Source organism: Zophobas morio, unplaced genomic scaffold, assembly GCF_036711695.1.
Source record: "Zophobas morio isolate AGI-343-1 ecotype UQ-CSIRO unplaced genomic scaffold, CSIRO_AGI_Zmor_V1 ptg000012l, whole genome shotgun sequence".
Classification (NCBI taxonomy): domain Eukaryota; kingdom Metazoa; phylum Arthropoda; class Insecta; order Coleoptera; family Tenebrionidae; genus Zophobas; species Zophobas morio.
In genome coordinates, this window is record NW_026972117.1 from 6,400,282 (window position 1) to 6,416,676 (window position 16,395).

Below are 16,395 nucleotides of genomic sequence, written 5' to 3' on the forward strand. Positions count from 1 at the left end.
AAAATTAAAACATTCCAAAATTGAAAACTTGAATTTATAAAATGAAAATTCGAAAAATTCTAAATCGAAAACTCATGAAACGAAAAATTGAAGATTGGAAAAATTCCAAATCGAAAAACTGAAGGAACCGAAAACTGGGAATTCGAAAAATTGAAAAAACAAAAAATGGTAAGATCGAAAAACTACACAATCAAAAAACCAAAAATCGAGGAACTGTAATAAGAAAAAACAAAAATTTATAATATCTAAACATCGAAAAATTGCGAATCAAAAAATTAAAGACCCTCAAATATGAAGATTCCAAAATCGAGAAATAAAAAAATTTGGAAATTGAGAAGCTGAAACATGGATAAAGAGAAAAATCACACAATTGGAGAAACTAAAAATAATATCTAGAAGTCCCAGAATTGCAAATCGAAAAATTGAAGATACGAAAAATGGATAAATTCTAAAAATGAAAAATTCAATAATGAATAATCGAAAAATTGCGAACCCGGTAAGTGCTGATCAAAAATGTCTTAAAACATCTTAAAAATTAAAGTTAAAATCAAACATTTTTTGGTAACAATTGTTTAGATTTTTTCATACAAAAAAATCGAAATTCGATCTCACAATGTCAAAATTTTTTAAAAGAAATAACAATTTAACAAAAATTGTTTCTGATGATTTAAAACAGGCATTTACCGAAAATACAAAATCGCAAGCAAAGGTTTTGAATTTTTGTGTCTGATTAGGGTTGGTCTGAAAGCTTAGAATGTACAGGGTGTTCAAAAAATGACGACTCAGCTCAACGCTACGTTATTAAATACAAAAGTCCAAGGTCGACAAAAATCATTAAAAAATCCTTTACGTCAATTTGAGGTTCATTTACAAAAGCGAAATATCGATTTGGATGAATAGATCAAAAAACGTAAAAATGTAACCACTTTCGTTTAAATCATATTTCTTTGCTCCATACATGGTCCTGAACGATGTGTCAGAGTTGCTGCATCATTTTTTGAACACCCTGTAGAAAAAAAAAATGTTTTAAAATATTCTAAAAATAAAAGTCAAAATTAACCATTCTTCGGTAACTAATGTCAAGAATGTAAGAATGTAAGAAAATGTCAAATTATTTTTGAATATTTGAAGAAAATTTTTAATGCTTTGAAACAGGCATTCGCACGAAATAAAAATCGTAAATAAAAGTTCTGATTTTTTGTATGTCAAGGGTTAGAATATAGAAAACAAATGTCTCAAAATATCTTAAAAATAAAGTCAAAATTTACCATTTTTCGGTATCTAATATTATTTAGATCTTTTCATGATTTATAATAAAAATCTAAATTCGATTCCACAATGCCAATTTTTTTGAAGAAACAACAATTCAACAAAAAATATTTTTAATGATTTGAAACAGTCATTCACAGGAAACAAAAATCGCAAGTAGGGGTTTTGAATTTTTGTATCTGGTATTGTATCTGAATATAGCAAAAATGTCTTAGAACACCTATCTTTCAGAAGCTCTCTGTGCCTAATGACCGAAATTTCGCCTGTTCTTAAAACTAATCTCGAAAAACCAAAAAATCGTTTTTCAGAAACTAACCGACTTGAAACTCACACCCGATCTAAACATGGCACTTCCTCGTGAAACGATGCAGATTATCACGCGACTCTAAGCGGAAACCGCCTCTCGATTTAAACATCTACCTGAAATTAATTAGTGAAAATTTTAAAGAAACCAGACCGAGAGCCATGAATCAGCCCCGAACAAACTTAAATAAACTTTGAATGATAGATGCGATTTACGGATTACTTTATTGGTGCAAGAAGCATTAAACGATGAACAGGAAGCCGTGAATCCCAACTTAAACTTGTTTACAATCTCCGAAGGTTTTATTATATCAGATTCCGACGCTAAGGTGTCGAAGATTACTCTATAAATTTTACGGTTTTATCGTTAAATCCGGCTCTGTTTACGTTAATTTGCCAAAGAGGTGCTATTTCGATGGTCCAATAGCCGCGACTCGATTTAGACCGAAATTGTTTTATCACTGCGATGACGAGAGGACGAGAGGTGCGAAGTTTATTAAATTTAAAGACTTGCGAGAAAATATTGCAGGAATTTCGAAGAATAATCTGAGTATTCATCATCTCTTCCCGGAATATACATTTTCTAAACACATTTTTGAAATTTTTCGCTACGATGTTCCAATAAAAAACACACGATCCCAAGCCACCCTTCGGTGTACAGTTTCAGTGTTTTGGCACCGGGCTTGGCGCCAGGGTTCAGTCAAAATAGTGGCACTCCTCCTACAAACGACTTAACGAGTGCTAGATAAGCCGGTCAACCCCTAGAACAACATGGGTGGTTTAATAGCGCCGGCAGTAAACTTACACTTGTCTGTTTGTGCTATTTATGTCCGAATGTCTCCACATGGCCTTTTCTGTCAACATTTCGGAGGCGAGCGTTTGACCCCTTTTGAAGAAAATTTTGTGTCTTTATGGTCCCGACACATGATTGTTGGGATACTGCGAAATAAAAATTTTATTACATGTTAAAATTGTTATAGCTGGCCTATTTTTACCCATGTGTGAAGACCGTACGCACATAAAAGTTGTCTGTTACCGTCGAGAGGCGAATTTTCGGAAGATCTCGGAATCGGAGATGGGTGGGTTTGTAGTGCGTCAGGGACAAAAAGCTTGTGTTTGGGGAGGTTTATGAGGGGACTTGTTTACTTTTTTTGTTCTGTTTTATTGACGCAGAGCTCAACAAATCATCTTGAACTGATCTGTAACTGCTAAATTTCATTTTGTTTCTTATCTAATTTAATTCAAAAAGTCCTAGATTATTCTCTACAGAATATAGTAGATAATCATACACAATATTTTTCAAATGATGCATCCTTCTTTCAAGAAAATATTTCGTTTACTGGTATAATATTTATTTATTTTCTATTCTATTAATGTTCAGTACAGCAAAAAATATCGCACAAAATATTCCACTGTTGATTAATTAATCTCCCGTAAAAAATATTTTTTCTAAATAAACTCCCCTATTTTTGTTAAGTTCTAAAAACAGAACACCAGAGGGCCCCTTCACACTTTCTCAAAAATAAAACACAAAGGGGCCTGAAGATTCTTTCGACTTTTCCAGAAGTAAAACACCAGACCCCCCAAGATTCAATTTTTTTTTTCGAAAACCAGGCACCAAATTCTTTCAGGCTTTATTTACATGACACACTAGTCTCTCTCAAATGTTTTCAGTCTTTTCCAGTAGGTTTCCCATAATTCTTTCAAACTTTTTTAAAAACAGAGGAGGAGCTAAAAGATTCTTTCAACTTTTCCAAAAACAAAGTACGAGGAGGCTCTTAGATATTTTCATTAAAAAAAACACCAAGGTGATCTTACATTCTTTCCATTTTTCTGAAAATAAAAACACCAAAGGTCCCCAATTTTTTTAATTTTTTTTTTTTTTTAATAAAACTTTAGGAGTTTCCAAGATCTTTCAGATTCTTCAAAAAAAAAAAAACACCAGGGGTCCTCATTATTTAATTTTTTTTTTTCAAAAGAAATAAAGCGCTAGGAACCCTTATGATTTTTTCAAATATTTTCAAAAATTAAACACCAGGATCTTACAAGATTCTTTCAAATTCTCTCAAAAACAAAACACCTGGATTCTCTAAAATTCTTTAGATTTCTACACCAATCAAACACCAGAGGCCCTCAAGATTCTTCAGGAACCCTACATTATTTCAATTTTTTTTCAAAAATAAAACACCAGAAGTCCCCAGGATTTTTTCAACTTTTTCAAAAACAAAACACCAGGCCACTCAAGGTTCTTTAAATTCTTTTTAAAAATAGAATACTAGGAGCTTCCGAGATTCTTTCAATTTTTTTCAGAAATAGAGAAAATTTCCGATGATTTTTTCAAATATTTTCAAAATAGAACACCAGAATCCCTTTTTTTTCAATTTTTCTCAAAAATAAAGCACCAGCAGTTCCATAAGTCTTCCAACTTCTTTCAAAAACAAAATATCAGAATTTTAGAAAATTCTTCAGATTTCTCCACCAATCAAACAGCAGATGCCCTCAAGATTCTTTAGGAGACCCCTGCATTGTTGCATTTTTTTTTTAATAAAACACCAGTAGTCTCCAGAATTTTTTCAAATTCTTCCAAAAACAAAAACCAGCCACTCCCCCAAGTTTCTTTAAATTTTTTTCAAAAACAAAACATTAGAAGCTCCCAAAATTCTTTCAACTTTTTCCAAAAATAAAACACCAGGGGTGCCCAAATTTCTTTCAACATTTCTAGAGAACCACACCAGAAGACCCGTTTTTTAAATTTTTTTTCAAAAATACAATACCAGGTGTTCCCAGAATTTCTTCAACTTCTGCCAAGAACAAAACATCAGCAGACATTTAGATTCTGGCAACTCCTTTCAAAAAAGAAAACTCCAAGAGATCCTTTTAATTTTTGTTTAACTGAAACACTAGGGGCTCCTAAAATTTTTTCAACTTTTTCCAAAGATAAAACACCAAGAGTCCCAAAATTCTTTCAATTTTGTTTCAAAAATAGACACTGGAAGCCAAGATTCTTTTAACTTCTTTCAAAAACAAAACACCAGTGTCCTCCAAGACTCTTTCAAAGTACAAAAAAATAAAATTAAACAACAAGGATCCCAAGAATCTTTAAAATTTCTTCACAATACCTACATCAAAGGCCTCCAACATTTTATTAATTTCTTCCAACAGAACACCACGCGCCCAAACATTTTTTCAATTTCTTCCAAATACAAAACACCAAAATCGTCCAAAATCCTTTCAATTTTTTGCAAAAATAAGGAGATTCCAAGAGCTTTTCAACTACATGCTTTTAAAAACAAAACACTAAAAGCGCCCAAGTTTCTTTTAATTTTGTTTATTCTACTATAACCCACATTTGTGGCTTCGAAAGGGAGCAAATTTAACAAGCCCTAAAGAAATTTTCCATGATATATACTTTAAAATTCGGTAACAGATTATATAGTTTATTGTAAGATTTTCTAGACAACTTTGCCAAAAAGCTCAAATTTTCAGTACGAAAATTTTGATATTTTTTTCTCAAGTACGTTCCAAAATGACATAGAAATTCTTGTGTTGATTAGATTTCAAGAAGTTATTTTCGACTGCATTTCGTTAAAAACTTGTACTATTTTTCCAGAATCGCCAAAATGAAATATGACAATTTTTGGCTTATTTAAAAAAATATATACTTTAAAACCGTATATTTCGAAATCTTGGTTCGAGACTATTCAATTCAGCTCACAGAAATCTTATATTTCAGATTTTTTTGTGGATTTTAAACATAACTTTTTAAAAGTCAAAATTTTCAATACTTCCAAGCATAAAAAATTGTACTTTTTTCAAACACTTGCAAAAATAACTACAGAAATTCTTATAATAATTTCCACTTACAGAAGTTATTTTCCGATTGATTTCATGGAAAATTCCTGCTATTCATCCAAAATCGACAAAAGGAAATACGACAATTTTTAAGATCCCTAAAAAATTTTATTTTGAAACCAATTATTTCAAAAATCTTGATCCAGCATCACCAACTCGCTAGGTTTTTCGATTAAGTTCACCAATATCTGTATCCTAAAATTTTGTGTGAATTTCTAGACAACTTTGCCAAAAAGCTCAAATTTTCAATATGAGAATTTTGACATTTTTTTTCTCAAGCCTGTTCAAAATTGACTTGGAAATTCTGGTCTTGATTTCGACTTCAAGAGGTTGTTTTCTACTGCATTTCGTTAAAAAGTTTACAATTTTTTCAGAATCGCCAAAATGAAATATGACAGTTTTTGGCTTATTTAAAAAAATATATACTTTGAAACCGAATATTAAAAAATCTTGGTTGGAGATTATCAAGATTCCATGTTCTTCAATTCAGCTCATAGAGATGTCTATTTCATATTTTTTGTGGATTTTAAAGGCAACTGTTTAAAAGTCAAAATTTTCAATAACTCCAAGCATGAAAATTTGTAGTTTTTTCAAGCACTCGCGAAAAATGACTAAAAAAATGTTTATGTTAAATTCGACTTGCATAAGTTATTTTCTGATTGATTTCTTGCAAAATTCCTGCTATTCATCCAAAATCGACAAAAACAAATATGACGATTTTTAAGATACTTTAAAACTGGATTTTGAACCGATTATTTCAAAAATCTTGATCCAAGATCACTAACTCGCGAAGTTTTTCGATTAAGTTCACTGAAGTCTATATCCTAAATGTTTTTGTGATTTCTAGACAACTTTGCCAAAAAGCTCAAATTTTCAATATGAAAATTTTGACATTTTTTTTCTCAAGCCTGTTCAAAATTGACTTGGAAATTCTGGTCATGATTTCGACTTCAAGAGGTTGTTTTCTACTGCATTTCGTTAAAAAGTTTACAATTTTTTCAGAATCGCCAAAATGAAATATGACAATTTTTGGCTTATTTAAAAGAATATATACTTTGAAACCGTATATTTAAAAATCTTGGTTCGAGATTATCAAGATTCCATGTTCTTCAATTCAGCTCATAGAGATGTCTATTTCATATTTTTTTGTGGATTTTAAAGGCAACTATTTAAAAGTCAAAATTTTCAATAACTCCAAGCATGAAAATTTGTAGTTTTTTCAAGCACTTGCGAAAAATGACTAAAAAAATGTTTATGTTAAATTCGACTTGCATAAGTTATTTTCTGATTGATTTCTTGCAAAATTCCTGCTATTCATCCAAAATCGACAAAAACAAATATGACGATTTTTAAGATACTGTAAAACTGGATTTTGAACCGATTATTTAAAAAATCTTGATGCAAGATCACTAACTCGCGAAGTTTTTCGATTAAGTTCACTGAAGTCTATATCCTAAATGTTTTTGTGATTTCTAGACAACTTTGCCAAAAAGCTCAAATTTTCAATATGAAAATTTTGACATTTTTTTACTCAAGCCTGTTCAAAATTGACTTGGAAATTCTGGTCTTGATTTCGACTTCAAGAGGTTGTTTTCTACTGCATTTCGTTAAAAAGTTTACGATTTTTTCAGAATCGCCAAAATGAAATATGACAATTTTTGGCTTATTTAAAAAAATATATACTTTGTAACCGAATATTTGAAAATCTTGGTTCGAGATTATCAAGATGCATGTTTTTCAATTCAGCTCATAGAGATGTCTATTTCATATTTTTTTGTGAATTTTAAAGACAACTGTTTAAAAGTCAAAATTTTCAATATGAAAATTTGTAGTTTTTTCAAGCACTTGCGAAAAATGACTAAAAAAATGTTTATGTTAAATTCGACTTGCATAAGTTATTTTCTGATTGATTTCTTGCAAAATTCCTGCTATTCATCCAAAATCGACAAAAACAAATATGACGATTTTTAAGATACTGTAAAACTGGATTTTGAACCGATTATTTCAAAAATCTTGATCCAAGATCACTAACTCTCGAAGTTTTTCGATTAAGTTCACTAAAGTCTGTACCCTAAATGTTTTTGCGATTTCTAGACAACTTTGCCAAAAAGCTCAAATTTTCAATATGAAAATTTTGACCTTTTTTTTTCAAGCACGTTCAAAAATTACTTAGAGATTCTTGTGTTGGTTTCGACTCCAAAAGGTTATTTTCTATTTTATTTTGAAATAGTAATAATAATGTCGGATTTTAAAGCTCTGTTGTTTAAAGAGTAGACAACAAGAACAGTGGAAATCTTGTCGTTTTTAAGAATTTTAATGGCTTATAATGAACACTTACAGTGTTAAATCACAATAACACAATATGTATTATTAAAAAAAGAAAAAAAAATCGCATTTAATGTGCTTTCGGTTTAAATAACCTCCTGCTCGTTTAAAAGCAGCTCCAATTCACTCATCAATCCCGCAATTGATTCGCGACCATAAATCACCCCTTAACCCGCAGCGTCTGAAAGAAACCTCTTGAAATAGAGCCGTAAAACGGGTCGAATCAGCAGGCAGCGAAGCCGCGGCTTCGTGTCAGCAATTAATGGGTACAACAGCCGAGATAAAAAGATAAAATAAAAAGAAAATAAATAAATCGAACGACGACGCATCAGATGTAAGTACTAAATGCACATGCTGATGGCTGGAAAGGCGGCAGCAGCTGAAAAACAGTCACCATCTTCCTCGTCTAAGCTATACCTTTGCGTTCGGCATTGTTTATTATTGTAAAGCTCGGGTCAGATGAGTTACGCCGCGACATCCTGGGTGGGCCGCCGCAAAATGAGATATTTTGTTTAAAGTCGGAGATTAAAGCTGGCTATGAGCGCCGCGGTGCCGACCGGCGGTTTGTTAATAAACTTTCTTTGCCGTCATTAAACGTCCTTAATTGACGCCTTTGAGTTTTCTACTACTGTCGTCGGCGTTTGAGGGGCCGTAAATGGACGGAAGCGAGATTTTTTGAGGGATGTGAGGGATTTTTCGACGGAAATAGAGGTCTTGGCAGTTTGGTGGAGAAGAGATGGATGGGAGGGGAACAGGAAGTGTTTTAATGACAGCGCAATTAGGTATCGGGAATAAATAAAGCTGTATACTTTTTATTGAAGATCCACAAATGCGGTAATTTATACGAAAATAACAGAAAAATTCAAAACAGGAACTTGGATAGCAGTTCAATCTAAAATGTTTGTGTGGAATCTGAAAATGTTTCAGTTAAATCAGCTCATCGAAATCCCACGATATTTTCTAAGTTTTTCAGTTCCTACAATTTTTGACCTTTTTCCAGAATCGACGAAATGAAATATAATAAAGTTTATGACAGGTACTTTAAAAATTCGACTTTGAAACCAGTTATTTCAAAAATATTGATCAGGGGCCACTAACAAGGTATGTTTTAGATTAAATTCATTGAGAATTCCAGATTTTTTTGTGGACTTTTAGGACAACTTTGCCAAAAAGCTCAAATTTTCAAAATAAAAATTTTGACCATTTTACGTTCAAAAATTACCTAGAGGTTTTTTTGTTGACTTCGGCTTCAAAATGAAATATGATAATTTTTTGGATATTTAACAAAAACACACTTGATTTTTTTGTGGATTTTTAGACAACTTTTCGAAAAGTCTAAATTTTCAATGATTTCCAGTTGGAAAATGTTTACCTTTTCTTAAGCACCATCTAGAATTCCCTAAAAAAAAATTATGTTGATTTCGACTTCGAGAAGTTATTTTCGGTTTCATTTCCTCGAAAATTCCTGCTATTCTTCCAGATTCGCCAAAATAAAATGCCACTTTTTAAGATATTTTAAAAATTCGATTTTGGAACCAATTACTTCAAAAATCTTGATCAGGGACCACCAGTACGATAAGTTTTTCGATTCAGTACATAGAGATCTATATTCCAGATTTTTTTGTGGATTTCTACACAAGTTTAACCAAAAGCTCAAATGTTCAGTAGGAAAGTTTGAGCTTTTCTCAAGCAAGTTCAAAAATTACCCATAGGCTCTTTTACTAATTTCGACTTCAAAAGATCATTTTCGACTTAATTTTCTCGAAAATTCCTACCAGTTTTCCAGAATCGCCAAGTTTTTTTATTAAGTTTGCAGAGATTTATATCTTCGAATTTTTTGGTGATTTCTACACAATTTTGCTAAAAAGCTCAAATTTTCGATATGAAAATGTTGACCTTTTTTTCTTCTTCAAAAATTACCTCGACATTCTTTTGTTGATTTTGACTTCAAAATGAAATATGACAACTTCAGCTCATAGATTCTTTTGTGAATTTTTATTACAACTTTTCCAAAAGTCAAAATTTTCAAATCCTCCAAGTATGAAAGTTTCTACTTTTTTCAGGCACTTGCGAAAAATAACTAAAGAAATTCTTAGGTTGATTTCGACCTCCAGAAATTATTTTCCTGTTGAGTTCTTCGAAAATTCCTGTTATTCATTCAAAATCGACGAAATGACTTATGATAATTTTTAAAATACTTAAAAATTTGATTTCGAAACCGATTATTTCAAAAATCTTGATCCAGAGTCACTAGCACGTTAAGTTTTTCCTTTAAGTTCACCGAAATCTATACTCTGAAATTTTTGCATCGATTTCTAGACAACTTTGCCAAAAAGCTCAAATTTTCAACATGAAAATGTTTACCTTTTTTTTCTCAAGCGCGTTAAAAATGACCTAGAGATTCTTCTATTTTAGATTGCAATTAGTTAAAAACTTGTACCATTTTTCCAAAATTGCCAAAATGAATGACAATTTTTGGGTTATTGGAAAAAATAATTTAAAACCGAATATTTCGAAATCACGTCATGTTTTTCAATTCAGCTCATAGAGATCTATATTTCAGTTTTTTTGTAGATTTTAGTACAACTTTACCAAAAGTCCAAATTTTCAAAAAAAAAATAATGAAAACTTTACCTTTTTTCAAGCACTTGCGAAAAATAACTAAAGAAATTTTTATTTTGATTTCGACCTGTTGAAGTTATTTTCATATTGATTTCTTAGAAAATTCCTGCTGTTCATTCAAAATCGACAAAATGAAATATAACAATTTTTAGGATATTTACCTACTTTAAAAATTCGATTTTGAAACAGATTATTTCAAAAATTTTGATTCAGGGCCACCAACAAGCTAAATTTTTGGATTAAGTTCAGCGAGATCTATATCCTAAAATTTTTTGTAGATTTCTCGACAACTTTTCCAAAAAGCGCAAATTTTAATTATAAAAAATTTGACTTTTTTCAAAACTTTAAAAATTACCTAGAAATTCTTTTGATCATTTCGACTTCAAGAGATCGTTTTCGATTTCATTTTCTTGAAAAATCCTACCATTTTTCCAGAATCGTCACACTGAAATATGGCAATATTTGGAATATAAAAAAAAACATTTTGAAACCGAATATTACGAAATCTTGGTCCGAGACTATCAACACGCTGTTTTTCGATTAAGTTCACAGAAATCTATACCCTAAAATTTTTTGTGGATTTCTAGGCAACTGCCAAAAAGTTCAAATTTTCAATATGAAAATTTTGACCTCTTTTTTCTCAAGCACGTTCAAAAATTGCCTAGAGATTCTTGTGTTGCTTTCGACTTTTAAAACGCTATTTTCGCCTTAATTTCCTTGAAAATTCCAACCATTTTTTCATATTCGTCAAAACAAAATTGAGTTTCTAAAAAACACTATGAAAACGAATATTTCGAAATTTTGGTCCGAGACTACCAACACGCCAAGTTTTTTGATGATTCAGCCCATAGAGATCTAGTTTTCAGATTTGTTTGTGGATTTTTAGGCAACTTTTTCAAAAGTCTAATTTTTCAATAGGTATGAAAATTTTCACCTTTTCTCAAGCACGTTCAAAAATTACCTAGAGATTCTTTTATTAATTAGACTTTAAGAAGTTATTTTTGACTTAATTTCCTTGAAAATTATTCCTACCACTTTTTCCACAATCGCCAAAACAAAATTGACAATTTTTGGAATATTAAAAAAGACACTTTGAAATCGAATATTTCGAAATCTGTATCCGAGACTAATAACACGCCATGTTTTTCGATTCACCTCATAGAGATCTAGATTTCAGATTTTTTTGTGGATTCTTAGACAACTGTTCAAAAAGTAAAAAATTTCAATATCTTTCGATATGCTTCTAATGTTTTATTTTTGAAAAAACTTGAAAGAACCTTGAGGCTTCTGCTGTTTTATTTAAACAAAAATTAACGGAATTTTGAAGGCTTCTGGTGTTTTGTTTTTGAAAAATAATAGAAAAAAACCTTCACTCGTGGTTTTCTGTTTTTGAAAAATGTGAAAAATTATGGGGGACATGGTGTTCTATTTTTGGAAGAAATTGATAAAAGTGTTGGTGTTTTATGTTTCGACAAAGTTGAAAGAGTCTTGGGGCTTCTGATGTTTTTTTTTTGAAAGAATTTTAAAAATCTTGGGAGCTGCTAGTGTTTTATTTTTCTTTTTTAATTTAACAGAACTTTGGGAGTCTTGGTATTTTTTTTTAAAGAAGTTGAAAGAATCTTTGAAGTCTCCAGTGTTTTATTTATTGTTGACAGAAATTGAAAAAATTTTGGGAGCAACTGGTGTTTTATTTTTGGAAGAAGTTGAAAGAATCTTAGGAGCCCCTAGTGTTTTATTTAAACATAATTTAAAGGAATCTTGGGGGCTCCTGGCATTTTGTTTCTTGAAAGAAGATCAAAGAATCTAAGGGGTTTTTCTTTTTGGAAAAAGTTGAAAAATTTTGGGGCCGTTGCTGCTTATTGTAAAAAAAAAATTAAAGAATCTGGCGTTTTGGTTTTGGAAAAGTAAAAAGAATCTTTTGGGCTTGTGATGTTCTATTTTTGAAAAAATGTAAAAATTTTTGTAGCATGTGTTCTGTTTTTAAAAGAGATTAATAAAATTTTAAGGGCCCATGGAGTTTAAATTTTTGAAAGAATTTTAAGAATCTTGGGAGCTGCTAGTGTTTTATTTTTTAATTTAACAGAATTTTGGGGTTCTGTTTTTTTTTTAAGTTTAAAGAATCTTTGAAACTGCCAGTGTTTTATTGTTGAAAGAAACCAAAAAAATCTTGGGGTCCCCTGGTGATTTATTTTTGAAAAAAGTTGAAAGAATCTTGCCAACTCCCAATGTTTTATTTTTGAAAGAAATTGAAAGGATCTTGGAGTCTCCTGGTGTCCTGTTTTTAGAAGACACTGAAAGAATCTTTTCGGTTCGTGGTGTTCTATTTTTGAAAAAGTGTAAAAGAATTTTGGGAGCCTATGGTGTTCTATTTTTGCAAAAGATCAATAAAATCTTGGAAGAATTTGGTGTATTGTTAGTAGAGAAATATTAACGAATCTTGAGGAGTCCTGGTGTTTAATTTTTGAAGGATATTGAAACAATCTTGGGAGCTCCTCCTAGTGTTTTATTTTAGAAAAAAATAACAAAACTGCGGCTTTTCGTGTTTTGTTTTGGAAGAATTTGAAAGAATTCTGGAGGACTCTGGTGTTTTATTTTTGGGAAAAATAAAAAAAAAAACAGAGGTTTTGGTGTTTTGTTTTCTGGAAAAGTTGAAAGAATATTTTGGGCTTGAAGTGTGCTATTTTTGAAATAGACTAAGATTTTTAACGGCCCTTGGTCTTTAATTTTTGTTGAAAGTTCCTAATGTATCATAAAAAAAAGAGAAAACCTTGAGGCCCCTGCTGTTTAATTTAAACAAAAATTAACGGAATTTTGCGAGCCTCTGGTGTATTGTTTTTTGAAAAAAGTTAAAAGAATCTCAGAAGCTCCTAGTCTTTTGTTTTAAAAGCAATTGAAAAAATTATGTGAAATATGTTGATGACGTTTATTTTTGAAAAAAATTTAAAGGATCTAGGTGGCTTCTGGTGTTTTGTTTTTGGAAAAATTGAAAAACCTTTTGCACTCGTGATTTTTTGTTTTTGAAAATTGTATAAAAGAATTTTGGAGGCATATGGTGTTTTTGTTTTGTTTTTGGAAGAAATTGATAAAATTTTGAGGCCTTTGGTGTATTTAGTGGATAGTTAGTGGATGAATTTTAAATAATCTTGGCGGCCTCTGGTATTTAATTTTTGAAAATATTTTAATGGTGGGGGGGGCTAGTGTTTTTTTTTTTAATTTAGCAGAATTTTGGGGGTCCTGGTGTTTTTTTTTTTGGAATAAGTTGAAAGAATCTTTGAAGTCTCCAGTGTTTTACTGTTGAAAGAAATCGAAAAAATCTTTGGGGAACCTGGTGTTTTATTTTTGGAAGAAGTTGAAAGAATCTTAGGAGCCCCTAGTGTTTCATTTAAACAAAAGTTAAAAGAATCTTGGGGTCCCCTGGTGATTTATTTTTGAAAGAAATTGAAAGAATCGTGGAGCCTCCTGGTGTTCTGTTTTTAGAAGACTTTGAAAGAATCTCTTGGGTTCATGGTGTTCTATTTTTGAAAAAGTGTAAAAGAATTTTGGAAGCCTATGGTGTTCCGTTTTTGCAAAAGATCGATAGAATCTTGAGGGCTCCTGGTGTTTAATTTTTGGAAATAATTTAAACAATCTTGGAGTTCCCTAGTGTTTCATTTTTTAACGATGTGAAAGGAGTCTTGGGGTCCTCCGGTGTGTGGTTTTTGAAAGAAATTGAAGCAATCTTGGGAGCTCCTAGTGTATTATTTTTGAAAAAAATAGAAAAAATCTTGCGGCTTTTGGTGTTTTGTTTTTGGAAGAAGTTGAAACAATTGTGAAAGCTTCAGGTGTTTTATTTTGAGAAAAATTGGAAAAGAATATATGTAAATGTTTTGGGAACCTCTGGTGTTTATTTTTTTTAATTGAAAGAATCTTGGGGACTTTTGATGTTTTGTTTTGGAAGAAGCTGAAAAAATTCTGGGTGTAGAAATATTAAAAAAAAGATATTTTCGTGTCTGGAAATCTTGAAAGAAATTTAGGGGCTTTGGTGTATTATTATTGTTATTATTTTTAATTGAAAAAATATAGAGGGCTCCTGGCATTTTCTTTTCTGTAAATTTTGAACGAATCTTTCGGGCCTCTAGTGTTTGGTTATTGGATGAATATCGGAGAATTTTGGAGACCCCTGGTAGTTGATAAAAAAAATTCAAACATTTATTAACTTTTCTCAAGAACGTTCAAACATTGCCTAAATATACTTTTGTTGATTTCGACTTTAAGAGGTTATTTTCGATCCCATTTCCTTGAAAATTCCTACCAACCAAACCAAATATTTCAGGATTTTTTGACAACTTTTCAAAAAGTCAAAAATTTCAACACTTCCCCATATGAAAATTTTTAACTTTTCTCAAGCACTTGTGAAAATGACCTAACGAAATTCTTAAGTTGACTTCCATTTCCAACAGTTATTTTCGGCTTCATTTCTTCCAAAATTCCTGCTGTTTTTCGAGAATCGACAAAACAAAATATGTCCATTTTTAAAATACTTTAAAAAATCGGCTTTGAAACTAATTATTCAAAAATCTTGGTTCGGGACCAACAATGTTTTAGGATTAAATTTATCGAGATCTACATCTTAGAATTTTTGCTAAATGGTTCAAATTTTCAATATCAAAATGTTGACCTTTTTTCAAGCACGTTCAAAAATGATCTAACTATTCTTTTATTGATTTCGACTTCATTTCCTTGAAAATTCGTATCAATTTTCCAGAATCACTATTGGTATATTAAAAAAAATTCCACTTTGAAAATGACCTAAAGAAATTCTCGTTGGATGTTGCATAGTTGCATAAATTGCATGTACACCGGATGACTATTTAAACTTTTGTATTGGAAATTCTGAATTATTGGCAGCAATGATAGTTTGTCAGTTTGCAGTTGTCATTAAAGGGTATTCCACCCAAAGCTAAAGTAGGTGTCGCCACCACCGAAGGGGCACGAACTTGTAACCAAAGGTTGGCAACAGCCAAATTGATATTTGTGTTTTGTGTATTTGTCTAACTTTATCACATGAAAGTCATTATATTTGACACTTTTTGGTGATTTTGACCTTACAGCCGTGGCGCCTCTAGCGGTACAAAGTGGCAATGGAATACCCTTTTCGGCATGAACGCATCTATATCGAGTAGATAACAGCTTTAAGGAGTATTCAAAACCCAAATAAAATTTTTAAATCCACGATATTCAAGCTTAAAGACTAAAAAACCGTATGCATACGTTACGTCCGCCATCCTTCCGTGTGAACGCACCTTTACCCCTCCCAAACTATCCCACCAGAGCGCAGCACCTACCACCTCCTTGTCATCTGTCACTTTCCACATGATTCACATCAATTTAGCCCCAACCCAAATTTCTTCTTTTTGCATATCAGTGCATCAGTGCGCAATTAGTTTATCGTTTTGCCGGTGTTTTATGGTTATATAGTTGTATGACATTAATTGTAACAAACACAATGGAGGAAATCCTGGCCAAACTGCTGGTGGCAAACAGCAAAGTTATTCAACAGGTAAATGTGTTAAACTTGATAAATAACGATCTTAACCTCACTAAACACGTGTACACCGGACAAAACTGACCGTCGACGACTTGTTGTGTTATAAAGGGCACCAAAGAACTGAAGGAGGCTTTCAAGAAGCCCGAGGCCATTCCGGCCCTGTGCGAAGTCATCGTTTCGTCCCCAAACTCCCAAATCCGGCAGTCCGCAGCTGTGCTGCTCCGGAGGAAGCTGGGCAAGAAGAGGCAGTGGAGTAAGCTCAATGTGGAGACCAGAAATAGGTTTGATGGTGTTCTAAATACGTACTTTTTAAGATTTTGAGCACGCATTCAGTGATTAGATTTTAATACAAGTTAAGTTGGTTTAACGTTAAAAGTAGTCAAATTTACTAATAAATAAATGTAAGAATAAGTTGTGGTGGCACTTCTAGTTCTAGGTAGATGGCGCCGCTGCTCCTCATGTTGTGTTTATTAAAAAAAAAAAAAATTATGTGTATG

At 31.6% G+C, this 16,395-nt stretch overlaps 1 protein-coding gene across 1 annotated transcript in view; it reads left to right on the top strand.

The window, feature by feature from the left end:
* The first annotated feature begins 15,703 nt into the window (after nucleotides 1-15,703).
* Nucleotides 15,704-16,395, top strand: part of LOC135127690 (importin-4-like) — a 36,163-nt gene continuing 35,471 nt past the window's right edge. Inside the window, exons 1-2 of the mRNA XM_064054245.1 lie at nucleotides 15,704-15,910; nucleotides 16,007-16,179. Of these exons, the coding sequence (XP_063910315.1) occupies nucleotides 15,833-15,910; nucleotides 16,007-16,179 (251 nt within the window). The 5' untranslated portion in view covers nucleotides 15,704-15,832. The remainder of the gene's footprint in view (nucleotides 15,911-16,006; nucleotides 16,180-16,395) is intronic.